Source organism: Aptenodytes forsteri, unplaced genomic scaffold, assembly GCF_000699145.1.
Source record: "Aptenodytes forsteri isolate BGI_AS27 unplaced genomic scaffold, ASM69914v1 Scaffold161, whole genome shotgun sequence".
In the NCBI taxonomy this organism is placed as follows: Eukaryota; Metazoa; Chordata; class Aves; order Sphenisciformes; family Spheniscidae; genus Aptenodytes; species Aptenodytes forsteri.
Window position 1 is genome coordinate 381,616 of NW_008795023.1, and position 13,542 is coordinate 395,157.

Here is a 13,542-nt window from a genome sequence, read left to right on the forward strand (position 1 = left end):
ACCTATTTAGAGAATTTTCTCTATCATTTAATCAGATTATCTCTTAAATAGCTGTGTGAATGTAAATACATAGTAACTTCAATGGAATGGAGCTAATAAACAAATTAGTAGCAAACAAAATAAAAAACAAGGCAAACATTCATACCACTCTCTACCAACAGGATGAAAAAGTGGGAAATCATATAATGCATTTTCTTTAGCTTGAAACTGAAGTTCCAAGAAATAAAAAGTACCTACAAAAAGACTCAGAGATGAATTCATTTCTTTCTTACCCTGCCATTACTCATAACAGCCATTTGCCCAGGAAGCAGCTTAAGAACCTCCTGGCAGAACATCTGGTGGGTTTTAATTATATCCAGTCCTAAAGTGTTGTACTTCTTCTCAAAAGTATCGTCATCCATTCCCTAAAGCAAAGGGCAAGTATGAGATGATGGAATGATTCAGCAAAATTGTGTAACAGCTGAGGTAAGCAAGGATTTTCTTCAAGTTATGTAGTAGTCAGAAATCGGAATAAAGCAACAACCTTAGCTTCAATGTAAGTACATGACTATTGGTGTGGAGCCACGGTCCCCCACCTAGCTAGTGTGCAGTTTTTACCCTTGGACAACTGTGAATAACCATGAAAGGAAAGCTGAGCATGAGGTTAAACACTTTTCCTAAGATCCAGCACACAGCTGCATGAAAAATAACATACTCTGTTAACAATTGCACTGTATTCTCACCTTTAGGAAAAAGGTATTAAAAAATCCATACTACTCTAAAAACCTAACAGTCATTTTAACATGGTCATTGGATACAGCTTAAACATGTTTTGGGGAATCATCCAGTAAGACACATAACAAACCAATGTTCAAAGTGGGAAAAAAATGCTGGAACTTTGCCGTGCATACAACGGCACTGTGCCTCACCTGTCAAAATTATCCTGCTATATTAAACTCTACTGATATGTATTTCTTCATTAGAAATATACAGACCAAGCAAATAGATTCATTCAGATACAATTAATATAACAAAAAAAATTAGTAACATGCATACACTGCTTAATTAGCTACCTCTACATCTTTCAAAATTTATTAGACAACGAAGTAAGAGCATGACCCAAACCTGCTAATTAATTTTTCAATATGGTGCCAGAGAGTTCTCAGTCTTCCAAACCTTCCTATTTAAAAATACTACAATTTACAGCTCTTTCTGAAACAAAAACTGTAGTTTGCAGCTGTTATTTGGTAACTCAGCTCTACTCTACGTGTGAACTTTGAAGTCAGCAACATTTGTATTTTAAAACAATGAATTTTCATAGAAGCACACCAGAAAATGTTGGCCAGAAGTATACAATGCTCCTTAACCCCAACCGCTTCAGTCTGTGCCTATTACTGCTCACAACTACAACAGCAAGGTAAAACCAGTTACTTCTGAAGTCCTAATTCTTGACAAATATTAATACTGTAATTTTAATTAAGAGAGCGCTTTAAAAAAAACCAAACCAAAACAATTAAAAATTTAACTGTCTTGATCTCAATAATCCAGTATCCTTACTCTACATTTTTCAGTACTCTCGTACTTTCTTCCTTTACTTTAGAGACATTCTCTATTCTTCATCACATAAAAGTTGTCAAAAAACCAAATCTGCTTGAGCAGAAACTGTATAAGGGTTATAAACTTCATAGCATTTGGCCAAACACTGTTACTCTCAACAACATCTGCTTACAATAAAATATATGTAAAATGAAAAAGAAAGTAGTCTAATTTAGTTTGCACTCACTGGGATGAGGAATTTAGCAATTTTAGTTCCAGCAGCAAGGGATTTTGCTGCCTCTTCCTTAGTGAGTTTACTTAGGAAACTTTTTAAGTTGCTGTTGTTTTGGGTTAGAAAAGCGGTCAAAATTCCTCTTGCAATGGCTGTGTTATCTTCCTTTATTTTTGATGAAGGATTGTTCAAAATCCCAACTCGTGTATGACTGCTTGTTTTCTGCAAAGAAAAATACAGAATAATACACAATTTTACAGTTCCATCTGCTGTTACCTAATGTATTCATATCTACTGTAACTCTGTGAAATGTCCTTAAGTATTTATTTTTTTGCAGCTATTTGTCTTTAGAAAATGTACATCAACACCTAATTCAGAACTTCAACTAGGAGTAAAAATGGTATTAGTAAGAATTTACCTATTCTGTAATACATATTTTAAATAGAACATTTTTTTTTGATAGAACAATTGCCTTTGCGCATTCTGCAGAAGCATTTTTTTTAACAAAGGACATACACAGGTGTTCATTTACAGACTTCAGAACCTGTTTTGTAGATGTTTTTTTCTATTTTTCAGAAAATATCAAACAGTGTAAAATAAATACATGAGAAGTTATCCACTTATCACTTTAATCTTAATCAGCAGGAAAATCTTTCACTTGCTAAAATTGGTGACGCCACTTAAATCTTAATAGAGAGAGTGATGATTCGAAGCTAGAATCAAATAGTGTCACTAACTGAAGAAAAGGTAAATTCTCTAGTGCAATAAAGAATACAAAAATAAGGGTAAAGTCAGTGGTGTTCAACATACTTAAATGGTAAACTTTAAACTGCAGCACTTGAGAAAATTTTGTTAAAACACTTATTTGAAAAGCTTGAAAATGTGTTCTTTAAACTGTTCCTGAGAAGCATGCTCTCTCTCACTGGAAAGAAGACAAGCGGCATACTAGGCTACAGTAGGAGACACATGGCAAGCCGATCAAGGGAAGTTCTTATGCTCCTCTACTCAGTACTTGTGAGACTGCACGTGGACTGCTGTGCCCGGTTTTGCCGTAAAGATGTTGAGATGCTGGAGAGGCTTCAGCAAAGGGCTACCAAGATGGTCAGAGACCTACGAGGAGGCATTGAATAAGCTGGGCTTGCTCAGTCTGGTGAAGAGGAGGCTACAGAGAACTCTAGTAGCAACCAACAGCTACTGAAGGGGGAGAGAAAAACAAGACAGAGCCAAACTCTTCTTGGTAGGGGTAATGGCCACAGATTTTGGCTTGGCAGACATTAGGAAAAACTACACTAGGAAGGCAGTGCAACACCAGAGCAAATTATCAAGGGAGGGGATGGAGTTGCCTCCCTGGAAATTTTCAGGACTCTTCAGGCAAAGCTACAGCTGACCTGATCTAATGATGGCAATAGTCCCGCTCCGAGTGGGAGGCTGAACTAGGTGACATCCAGAAGTCCAGCCAAGACATCTCTACTTTTTTCAAATGACGTTAGAATATATTAGTAGTTTTCAAAATAATATATTATGTATTAGCTGGAATAGTTAAAAGTGAGTTCCCCTTGGCCACTTCCCCTCCCAAACTCTTGCTCAATTTTCTTCAAAGGCCAATGGCAAGTCACGCACAAGGGGTATCTGTGCCAGTTCTGCACCTATTGGAAATTCTACTAGACCCTGACCCAACAGACAAAAGGGGCTAGAAAGGAGTAGAGAATCACTATAGAAATCAATGGACTTTTAAAAAATACTGTGTTTTTGTTTGTCATGAAGCTTGGAAATCATTAGGCCAAGCAGTACAACTGGAAATGAGGTTTAACTAAATCAAATCTACGAATTAGAATGAACATAATCAATTAAACTGCTATTTCATAGAAGATGAAACAAACCTTGTTCAGAACAGCTTTTTCTAATGCTTTTCCTAGAGCCTCCTCACTAACACATGGGGACTTGCCCAGACAGTTCTCGCTTCCTAGGGTTGGGACCTATGGCATATTTTCCTCACTGAAGGGGGAAAATAGTGAAACTACAGCGGGAATATATCTGTCAAGTTTGGGTCACAGATCTAGCAGTCAGATAAATGAAACATTCTTCCTGTAACAAGGACTTGTACTGCATATCCCTCCTTGCAGTTTTTTAAGCCTCTTTTCAGGATATATTTGGTATCACATGCTCTCTGCAGCATACCGATTTTATAATTCCCGTAGGATGGTTCCTATTTCATTCCTGGTTATTAAATCTAGATGTTTTTCCCAATTTCAGTCTAATTAGTCTTCTAAACTCCCCAGAACTGAGGTTTTTTGTCATTTATATTACGTGACATTTACTTGTATACCTTAAATTCTGTTATTAATACCGAGTAACTTAAAAATAAGCAAACTCATAAATGTAGATGATCCTCCTAGCATATTAAAATACCAAAAAACCTGTAATCTGTCTCAGAAGCATACAAACAGTACGTGGAAAAATGGTCACTTCATGGCCACAGTTATGCCATACGATACTGGAGAACACTGCATAATGGTTCACATGAACAGGCATTATCCTAACTTCCCTGGCCCAGGTAACATGCTAGGTTACCTCACAGGAGAAAGTCTGTAACTGGGAAGAAATTCACCCTTTTAACGCACAGTGTCATAGTTTGTCTCCTGTGTCAGGAATCCGTGAATCAAATGATCGTTTACAGGCCTGTAAGATGCCAGTGCTGCAGGAAAGTAGAGCAAAATGAAACGACAGCCTCTTAAAATAAAACGCGCCTCTTAAGTCTGCACCTGACCCACAAAAAAAATACTGTTACACCTTTATTTAAAAGTATAATTTTTGAATGTGCACAGTGTTGTTAAGAACATATTCATAATAATTATTTTAATAAAAACTGCTAGAAACTCACCAGGTGTTTCAAGGCATTAGAAAGCAGTCGTCTCCCAGCTGGCTTATCGAAATCAGCAATAATCCAGATAGTAACAGCATATAATGCATCTTCATCTGAAAATTAAAGATAATCCTGCTTTACATCCTGGAGAATCTTCTCACGAGTAATGAATAATTAATTAATTCTGCATGAGATTTTGAACTTCATGTGTATGTTTGACTGTTGACTTCAACTGTAAGATTAATCTTTGCTACAAGAGAATCTTTTGCCCTCTGAATTGAAATAAAATTCTTCGGAGGTACGTTATGTTAATATGAGAGAGTCACTAAAATAGCCAATCTATTGTTGTACCACTGAAACAAGATTGCCCTAAATAATAAGCTAGCTCCAATTAACAAGACCTGCTTTACCAGAGGTTTCTTGTGAACATTTGATGGAGGCTGGTCATACAGCCAGAAATGAAAAGAATTAAGTCATTACAAGAATGCCTGAGTCAGGCCATTCACCTTCCCCAGCAAAGGGAGCACCGTTCAACCAAAGGCAGGACAAAACTTACCATTTCTGGACACAAACGGGAATATACCAAATACAGCCCTAAGAAAATAAACTACAGTATAGGTGTATACGCAGAGTTTCCCTTTTTCCTGGTCTATAGCCTCCTGTTCTTTATTCTTCATAGAAAGGCAATGGTACATGAAAAATTCTGCAAAATTATCTGTAGAAGAATATCAGTCTACCCTGGTCTATCATATATCCCCTAAAAGGTAATATGTATAGACGGGAATTTTACAAGGTTCTGGTGAGATTCTAGGAAGAGGTTATGATTAAGCATTGTTGGTGTCTCGGGAAACACACTGGGGACAGAGATTTGAAATGTAGATTCCAGCTTAAAGGTTATGGGTTTTACACAAGAGATCTGAATCTTAGAAATGAGCCTACAGGTTGAAAGCCAGTCATCATTTGACAACTAGCTGGGGTGTCCCTGTGGTTGTAGACAGAGAATCAAATACAGTCAAATAATTTTATTCTAAAGAAGTCTAAGTATATGGCATTTCTGTCTGATAATGGAGTAAGTAAAAACTATGTTAACACCACATAATAATTACTGAAAGAATAGCGCTTTGCTAACAGGGTTATTCTGTTCCTTGATGGACTGATGTAAATGAGCAGTTTTTAACTATCTACTCCTAGATGTTAACAAGGTACAGACTAATGCAAAATTCCATGCAGTATTATGCCCCCACTGTTGTAATTATAATTTCTTCTAACTCAGAGGGAAAGTACTTGTATATGCAGTAAGAATATTTTACATCAAAAACTATTTTAAGTGTACAAAAAAGCATGAGTTTTAGTATGATAAAATGTATAAATGAGTGATAATCCATCAGAATATATGTATTTTTTTCTTTTCTATAGAAAGACAAAGCTTCAGATACCAAAATTAAACAATCAACTAGAGGAAAAATAATAAAGAGATACTGAATGCTAACAAACAAGAAATAAAATGAATTATCTCTTAAACTGTAGAAATGCCTAATTTTGATATAGATCTTACAAAGACTATAAAGTATTGACTTGATAATGCTGCAAAGAAGAGTCACTTGAAAACTGAATACACCCTTTTTAATATTCTCTAATAAAACTGTGTCAGTATGAAAACTGAGTCTGTTTTAAAAGCTGAAAAAGTCTTACAAAACTTTTTAACTTCTTATCTGTAAAAAAACCCCTAGCCATGACATCCATCCCATTTCAAAACTACAAAATTTAAAATAACTATCCTGTTATTTATTTATTTATTTATTATTTATAATACCATTAGGATATGATCTGGCTCCTGAAATAAGATACTGGGATATTGGGAAATATACTTATTTACATGGGATCCTTGGGATATTTACTTACTTGGGATATTTTACTGGCAAATTTATACCCTTTTTTAAATACTTCATGTTGTCTGAAATTACAGCACTTTTATCTTGTGAGTCCAAAAAGGAGAAAGTAGAGAAGTCTTCCACATCAAATGGAACTGCAAAATGTAAAACACATCAAGTTAGACTTAAAAAAAGGAAAATCATAACAACAGCCAATCCGAGAAAAGTAGTTACCAGATGTGGATCTGAAATGTATGTATCTTCTTTCTGCTCCAAGAATAATGGGGTTTATACGGGAAACTACATTGTGCTGATCCATAAGAAAATCCATTGCATTTATATGATCATTTAACAAACCCTGTAGTAAGAGAAAAAATTTAAATCTGTACTTTTATAGTTTCAAGACAAACAAACACCAAGTATTTGTACAATCTTTCAACTGAGCTTAAAGCTTCTATATACACCAAGTTATGGACAATGTCAAGTCAAAAGTGTATAAAAATCACACAGAGTATTTCAAAATATCAGACACAGATTTTTCAATGAACAACTGCAGTACATTCTCAGTTTCAGGTTGAAAAATTCCATATGATTACTATATCCTTAGTTGATCCTTCAATCTTGTATAATCTAAATACACTGTTTCAAAACCATGACTGCAAATTAATGTTACAATGTAATTTTAGTTGTCGTATTATTAATTTCAAGCCACCTCATTATAAAAAATTTAATATATAAATATGACTCAAACAATCCACTGCCAAATATTTCATCTTGCGTTCATTCAGAAATGTTAAACATACCATGAACACTGCCCTCTGGAAGAACCCGGTGGCATCAATTATCCTCTGAAGAATAACTGCCTCTAACTCTGCAGCATCCATCTCTTCTCTGTTAAAGGGCACGCCATTAAACAGAGCTTGAGGCAATGGACCCAGGCCAGTCTTTTTATAAAAGGTTGCTCCTGCCTGATCATATCAGAAATATCACAGGATTAAATAGACTGTGGCTCACTATAGCAAAAAATGAAACGAGTATCAAGAGACAATCAACTCTAAACTCCAAGCACTATTCACTGTCGCACCTTCTCATGAGTAGCAGGGACAAAACAGGAAATGTTTGGAAACCAAACAGGACGCATGGGACTCATTTCTCAAATAGAATGACAAAAAAATTGTAGATCTATATATGGGTTTTTTAAGTTTTGCTTTATCATCTTGCTGAGAAATATTATTTTATTCTGCTTAATATTCTTAGAAAAAAATATTAGGTAAATAACATTGGAGAAGGACCTTGAGACAGTCACAGTTTGAGGTGGATTGACCTAGACCTTTTCCCCAAAGACAGCACCCCCAAAACCCTCAAAAGGCTTTTATGTTCAGAAGCCAAGCCTTATTTGATAAGAAAGCAGAACAGGCTAATTTTTCCCAAACAGAGAAAATCCAGTGAGACAAACAGAAATAAAAATGTATTGTAAGTAATTCCCCCTTCCCATTCTGTATCCTTTCATGTTTTCTTTCAGTGTCTCTTTCTGGATGGCTGCAGACTCTATGGCAGTATCTATGCGTCCATCTTTCTCTCACCCCACTGCCTCCTCCCTGCTCTTCACCGCAGTCTCACAGTCCCTGCTCGTACAGGGGGCTTCCTCTTGGTGGGTCTCCGTCTATTTTTATTCCTTTAATATTCTCTATGGAAGTTTTCCTCCCCTAAGTGTATCCAGTTGTTTCCAGGGCATATTCAAACTGCCCTTCTATACAAAGCCTCCATGCGACTCAGTGAGGAACAAGCAGCATAAAGCAAACAGCACCTTTTTTCTGGCTGCCCAGATGCACCTTTTTAAAGGAATATAATATATGTTATATAACAAATTTTAAAAGGAAATAAATAAAATGGATGGTGTGTGTCAGAAACACAAGATTGTATAGATGGCATGGCTGAAGACACATGAAGGAAAACAGTATTTTTATATACATTTTAGCAGAAAATTGTCTACATAATCAATTATAGATAAAAATGTCTTCTCTATAGCCTTTAAATCAAAATCCATAGCTGTCTTTCCCAAAGGAAATTATAACCAGAAAGCACAATTAAAGGAAACAACGATTTGCCTAAAGACAGGCTTCAGCTCCTCACCCAGAAGACACAGGTAAACAATATCTGCAGTGCGAGAGAGACCCCTTGACATGCTTCCTAGAAAAAAACTTGTGCTCTTAAAAGCAGCAGGCAATAGTAAATTTTAATACTGAGAGTAGTAATGCAGAAATCCTTTCAACATTTCTGCTAATGCCTGAATGGTGGCTGAAGAAAAATTTAACTCAGATACTTTATTTACGTGCTTTAACATTTAGCGATCTTTCAGCTTAGCAAATGCAATGAATTGTGTACTGTAATATTTCCTACCGCTTTGCTCTCAACATACCTTCCTCCCTTCATCATATTCAGAATGAACACCTAGTATACTCTGAACATCAGTGTGGGGGTATTCGCTTCTCAGAACATCTTTCACATGATTTACTGTTAGAACATTTCCATCTTTCACTTCATGGTACATCTGTAAAAATTATAACAGAAAGAAATAAGTAAAATGTAATGAAGTTTCAATCATAATTTAATAAAAATAAACAATAAAGTAAATATCTTTTTATAGTGTTGTAGTAATTTTTATATCGTTATACTTTTATATCGTTATGCTTTCATTGCTACATTGCAAGTTTTTATATTGCTTTAGTAATTATCACATTCACACATATGCATAATTTTTCATCAGAGCACTGCTTGGATTAATCTATTATTATACCTTTAGTCTAAATCTGAAATGGCAAAGTAAATACAGTTATGTGAGCTGAATGTGAAAGGTTATTTCTCCCCACTGATTAGAGAAGGAATCTAAATTCTTACTACAAACTACCTAACCATGGGTAGTTACCTGAATCTATATGGGATGAATCCAAGCCTGAATTAGTCAGTGATACTTTTTCCTACAGTGATAATTTTTCCTTACCAATGCTATTTTATTTCATAGCATAAGATTTTATTACTTTCATCAAACACACAAAAGAAATTTAAAGTGAAAAATTATTCAATCCATTTCTTTTCAAATGAGGAACAGTACATTTCTCTCTGTAGTGCTGAATATCTCAAACCTGTATTTTATTGATTCTATTTTTGTTATCTTTTAATTATATTTATCATCCCCTCCTTTTTATATTATGAAACAAAGTAAGTAGAGGAACACAACATTTTAAAAAGCCCACTGTAAATTGATATTTTGTGATCTGGTCATGGATAATAGTCACGCATGCGTGTCAGCCCCTAACACTTGTGGATTTCTATTTCTCTTCCAAGGTACTCCTGGTTACTTCAACTCCTTTCATCTTAAGCTCTCTGAGTTTGTCCATGACATTAGTTTCTAGGCACTGAACAGAATAACAGAAAACAAAAGTAAGAAAACATGTTATGTATTAATACCATATTCTCTGATATAATTTTGCCTGCAGAGTCTTCACACAGACTGCTCACTTCATTTCCCTCCATTCATCTCTTGTCTCTGAAATTCCTGTCTGTACATGAACCTGCATTCTCTCACTCAGAAAACCTGGCTCATTCATTAAGCTGCAAGCCTGGAATATTTCTGTTTTCTACACCCATGAACAGCTCAAACATGACCAAAAAAGAACTCATCTCACTCTGTTTCACTTTCTACACTAGAGGACAACCAAGAGTTTTTCAACGCTTATAGGATTGCCAAAGTGATATTAAAATGCCTGTACTCCAAGAGATACAGAACACAAAGGCAGGCACATCCCGTTAACGCAAATAATACAGAATGATTTTTCACAAGAATGTACTGAAAGCTGTAAGGTATGCATCTACCTTTTTACATTCTTGAAGAAAGCCTGTAGATAGGTAAAATGACAAGAACAAGTTGGTTTCCAGAGGAGGAAAATATTTCTGCAAATCATTCTATAGCATATTAATGTTATACATGTTTTTAATACTTTGTTTCCATGTAAAGTAAATGCAAATGTATCATGTTGTCACAAGGTAGCAAAATCCCAACTATACAGAAAGGTAGTAAGTTTAAAAAAAAAAAAAAAGTGATTTCTTGTGAAAGAACTAACATTAATTATCGAGGTAAAGGCTTGAGAGGTGTCAGATTCCTCTGCAATGTAATTAAAAGTTCTCCAAAGAGCTATTCCAGCGTCTTCATTTCCATCAATTTCTTCTTTTGTACTTAAAATGAAAACAAATCCAATTCTATAAACAAACAAAAAGAGATCATACATTTTAAAACAATATCAGTTTCACATACATTCTAATACCAACAGAGAAGATGTTTGCATTCAAGTAACCTGTCCAGCATGTAGGCACAAAAAGCTGACAGTAATTAGGATTTCTGGGAGTCATTAGGATTTACTCACAGCCCTTTCTTTCCTTATCTGATCAAAGGTTATGACACTGTTTGCATTCCCGCCACCATCTCTTAACCTTGAGTCTTTGTTTTAGTCTGAGCATAATCTGTCTTTTATTTTTCCTGAAATGGGTGTCTTGAGTAGCTGCATGTAGACATGCTGGGGTCTTGAAGCCCTGTCATCAATACATGCCACTCCTACTAGCCCTTCTCTTGCCTTTTTTACCTTCCAGGGCTTCCCCACCCTCCCATTGCCATTCATTCTCCATTCACAGCAATTTTAACACATCTACTACAATTCCCTACATGTCCATTAAATGAAAAAAGCCCTAGAAATATGAGGCTTGAGAGGAAAAAAAACTGAGAAAACTCCTAGTGGAGGTGGTATTTTGATACTGTTCTCATGAAAAAAACCTTTACAGCATGAAATGTAACAGAGATTTGGTGTTCTACAATAGCAGGTGAAATTCAAACCTAACAGCCACTTGTTCATCTATACAAAACGTTTTGATTAAATCGAGCATCATTGTTTGCACATGTAACTCATGAAGATGTCACTGAAAGGTTTGGCACGCACTCCAGAAAGCTCAGAAGTCCAAGATACTGATGTGAAGATCCTGTTTCTCCAGGGAACAAAGGCTTCGAGCAATGAGACAATCTGGTTGACCAGACTGCAAATAGTGGCACAGTGACTAAAGCACAAAGTCTTCCACAGACTGAAGACCCAGGAGAGTTAAAACTGAAGATATTTGAAGTTATATTCCCTGCTGAGAACACATAAGGATCCTTCTGGTCTCTACTACACTACTTGAAAGGACTTCTGATCATTACAGTCAGTTCCATCTTAGCTAGTATAGGAAAAGGACAAGAAAGATCCTTCCCATTGAGGATCTTTGGCACCGGCAAGTTGACCTGGACCAGAAAACACTAGGCCAGTTTCTGACAGTGAAAGGAAGGAAAGAGAGTAGACAAGCTCCATGCCATGTCACAAGCAATAGGTAAGGACGAGCAAGAGTACAAAAATTTCAAAGGAGAATTTTCCAGTCACAAATGACAGAGCACGTGTACACCCATAGCTAGAACATACAGATTCCCAAGAGGAGAAATATATGCCTATTCATTAACAAAGTTGCCTGCATTAAGAGATGAAGACTAGGAAGGTGGATTCTGCCAGTCACCTGGAATTTTGTGAGCACAAAGCCATCAGAACGCTTTGAAGGATTTCCAAGGCTTCCACTGTCTGGTATCAATACATTTTCTTAGAAGAACAGATACCCTCCCCTCCACCCCTGCACTTCAACATTAAGCCTGCTTGTATAATGGGAGAGAGGAATGGGAAGAAGATGGTCAAAACCAGGTATTTTTATGAATCAGAAATGGAGATTTTATGTGGATACTTTGCTGTTGCAGCAGTTCAGGGACCAACTTCATGTAGTTTTCCAGAACGCATCCTTGAATCATCCTGACTATGTGCAGCTAATGCCATTCATACTAGGTCTGCAGCAAAATCCTCTACCATTAGCTGTCACTTCTCCCAAGACAAACCCAACAGTGCACAAAAAAGCTGCTCCATGAAAAATCCCTATGAAAGCAGCTATTCAACTTTGTTCTCTGCATTTACTTTTTAGCAAACCTACAGGTAGGGATGTCTCTGGCTGCCAAACTGCAACCTAAACCACTTAATAATGTGCTAACTGGCTTACACAATCGCAGCCATCTATGAAATACAGCTGTATAAGCTGCCGCCTATTCCTGACTACACATATGACAGCAGTAGATAATGTTCTATACGCAGCAGTTGAAAGCTTGAAAATTATGCCAACTGCAAAAAGAGGTGAATTGTGAGACAGAACAAGGGAATCACAGTCTTTCTAAAGGAGTATCACGGAGACTCAAAGCTGGCTTCTGCTATACAAAACACTGTGCATCTTGCAAATATTTCCACAAAGCGTACAGCTCCATCATAGCTGCTACAAGAACATGAGAGACCTACTGATCTCATGATACATGAGAGCTACTATAACAACATGACAGTCTGCAATGCTGCGCCCATGTTTCAGAAGACCTTCATATTTACAAGCAATCAATGACTTGATTTAGGAAGTCAGCTTTTCATTTGGATAGCCACTTCACATTAGATATTTTAAAACTATTAAAACTAAATCTGTCATATCAGTATAAAATTGTTTAGACACATGTTCAGGACATAATCAGGTGTGCATCAGATCAAAGGACAGAGGGAAGTAAGAAATACAGCAAGTTTTCTAAAAAAGATATAAAATAATTAATGCATAAAGATACATACTACAATTAATTGCTTCTCCCATTTTTTACATCTCTCATTATTGTAAATAACTTTTCCTGAAGTCTTGTATCATCTGGGTGCCGTAGGAACAGTCAGCAAAGCAAAATATTATATGGCAGTATAGACCCCAAGGCTTGTCCACATCTTGAACACTGTGTACAAGGCTGTTGCTCTCATCTCAGAGAAGTTATATTAAAATTAAGAAAGTTCAGAGAAGGACAACTCACAAAACAAAACAATCTTTGGAACAGCTTCCAGGCAAGGAATAACTAGTAACCTAGGGAAAGAGGGCTGGAGCACCTCTCCTATGAGGAAAGGCTGAGAGAGTTGGGGTTGTTCAGCCTG

The 13,542-nt window shown here is 36.3% G+C and overlaps 1 protein-coding gene across 1 annotated transcript in view; it reads right to left on the reverse strand.

Moving 5' to 3' along the window:
• Positions 1–13,542, reverse strand: part of UGGT2 (UDP-glucose glycoprotein glucosyltransferase 2) — an 88,580-nt gene that overhangs the window by 40,558 nt on the left and 34,480 nt on the right. Inside the window, exons 13-20 of the mRNA XM_009275810.2 lie at positions 10,603–10,738; positions 8,901–9,032; positions 7,285–7,449; positions 6,716–6,839; positions 6,541–6,636; positions 4,629–4,723; positions 1,763–1,969; positions 273–404 (exon numbers count right to left, since the gene is read on the reverse strand). Of these exons, the coding sequence (XP_009274085.1) occupies positions 273–404; positions 1,763–1,969; positions 4,629–4,723; positions 6,541–6,636; positions 6,716–6,839; positions 7,285–7,449; positions 8,901–9,032; positions 10,603–10,738 (1,087 nt within the window). The remainder of the gene's footprint in view (positions 1–272; positions 405–1,762; positions 1,970–4,628; positions 4,724–6,540; positions 6,637–6,715; positions 6,840–7,284; positions 7,450–8,900; positions 9,033–10,602; positions 10,739–13,542) is intronic.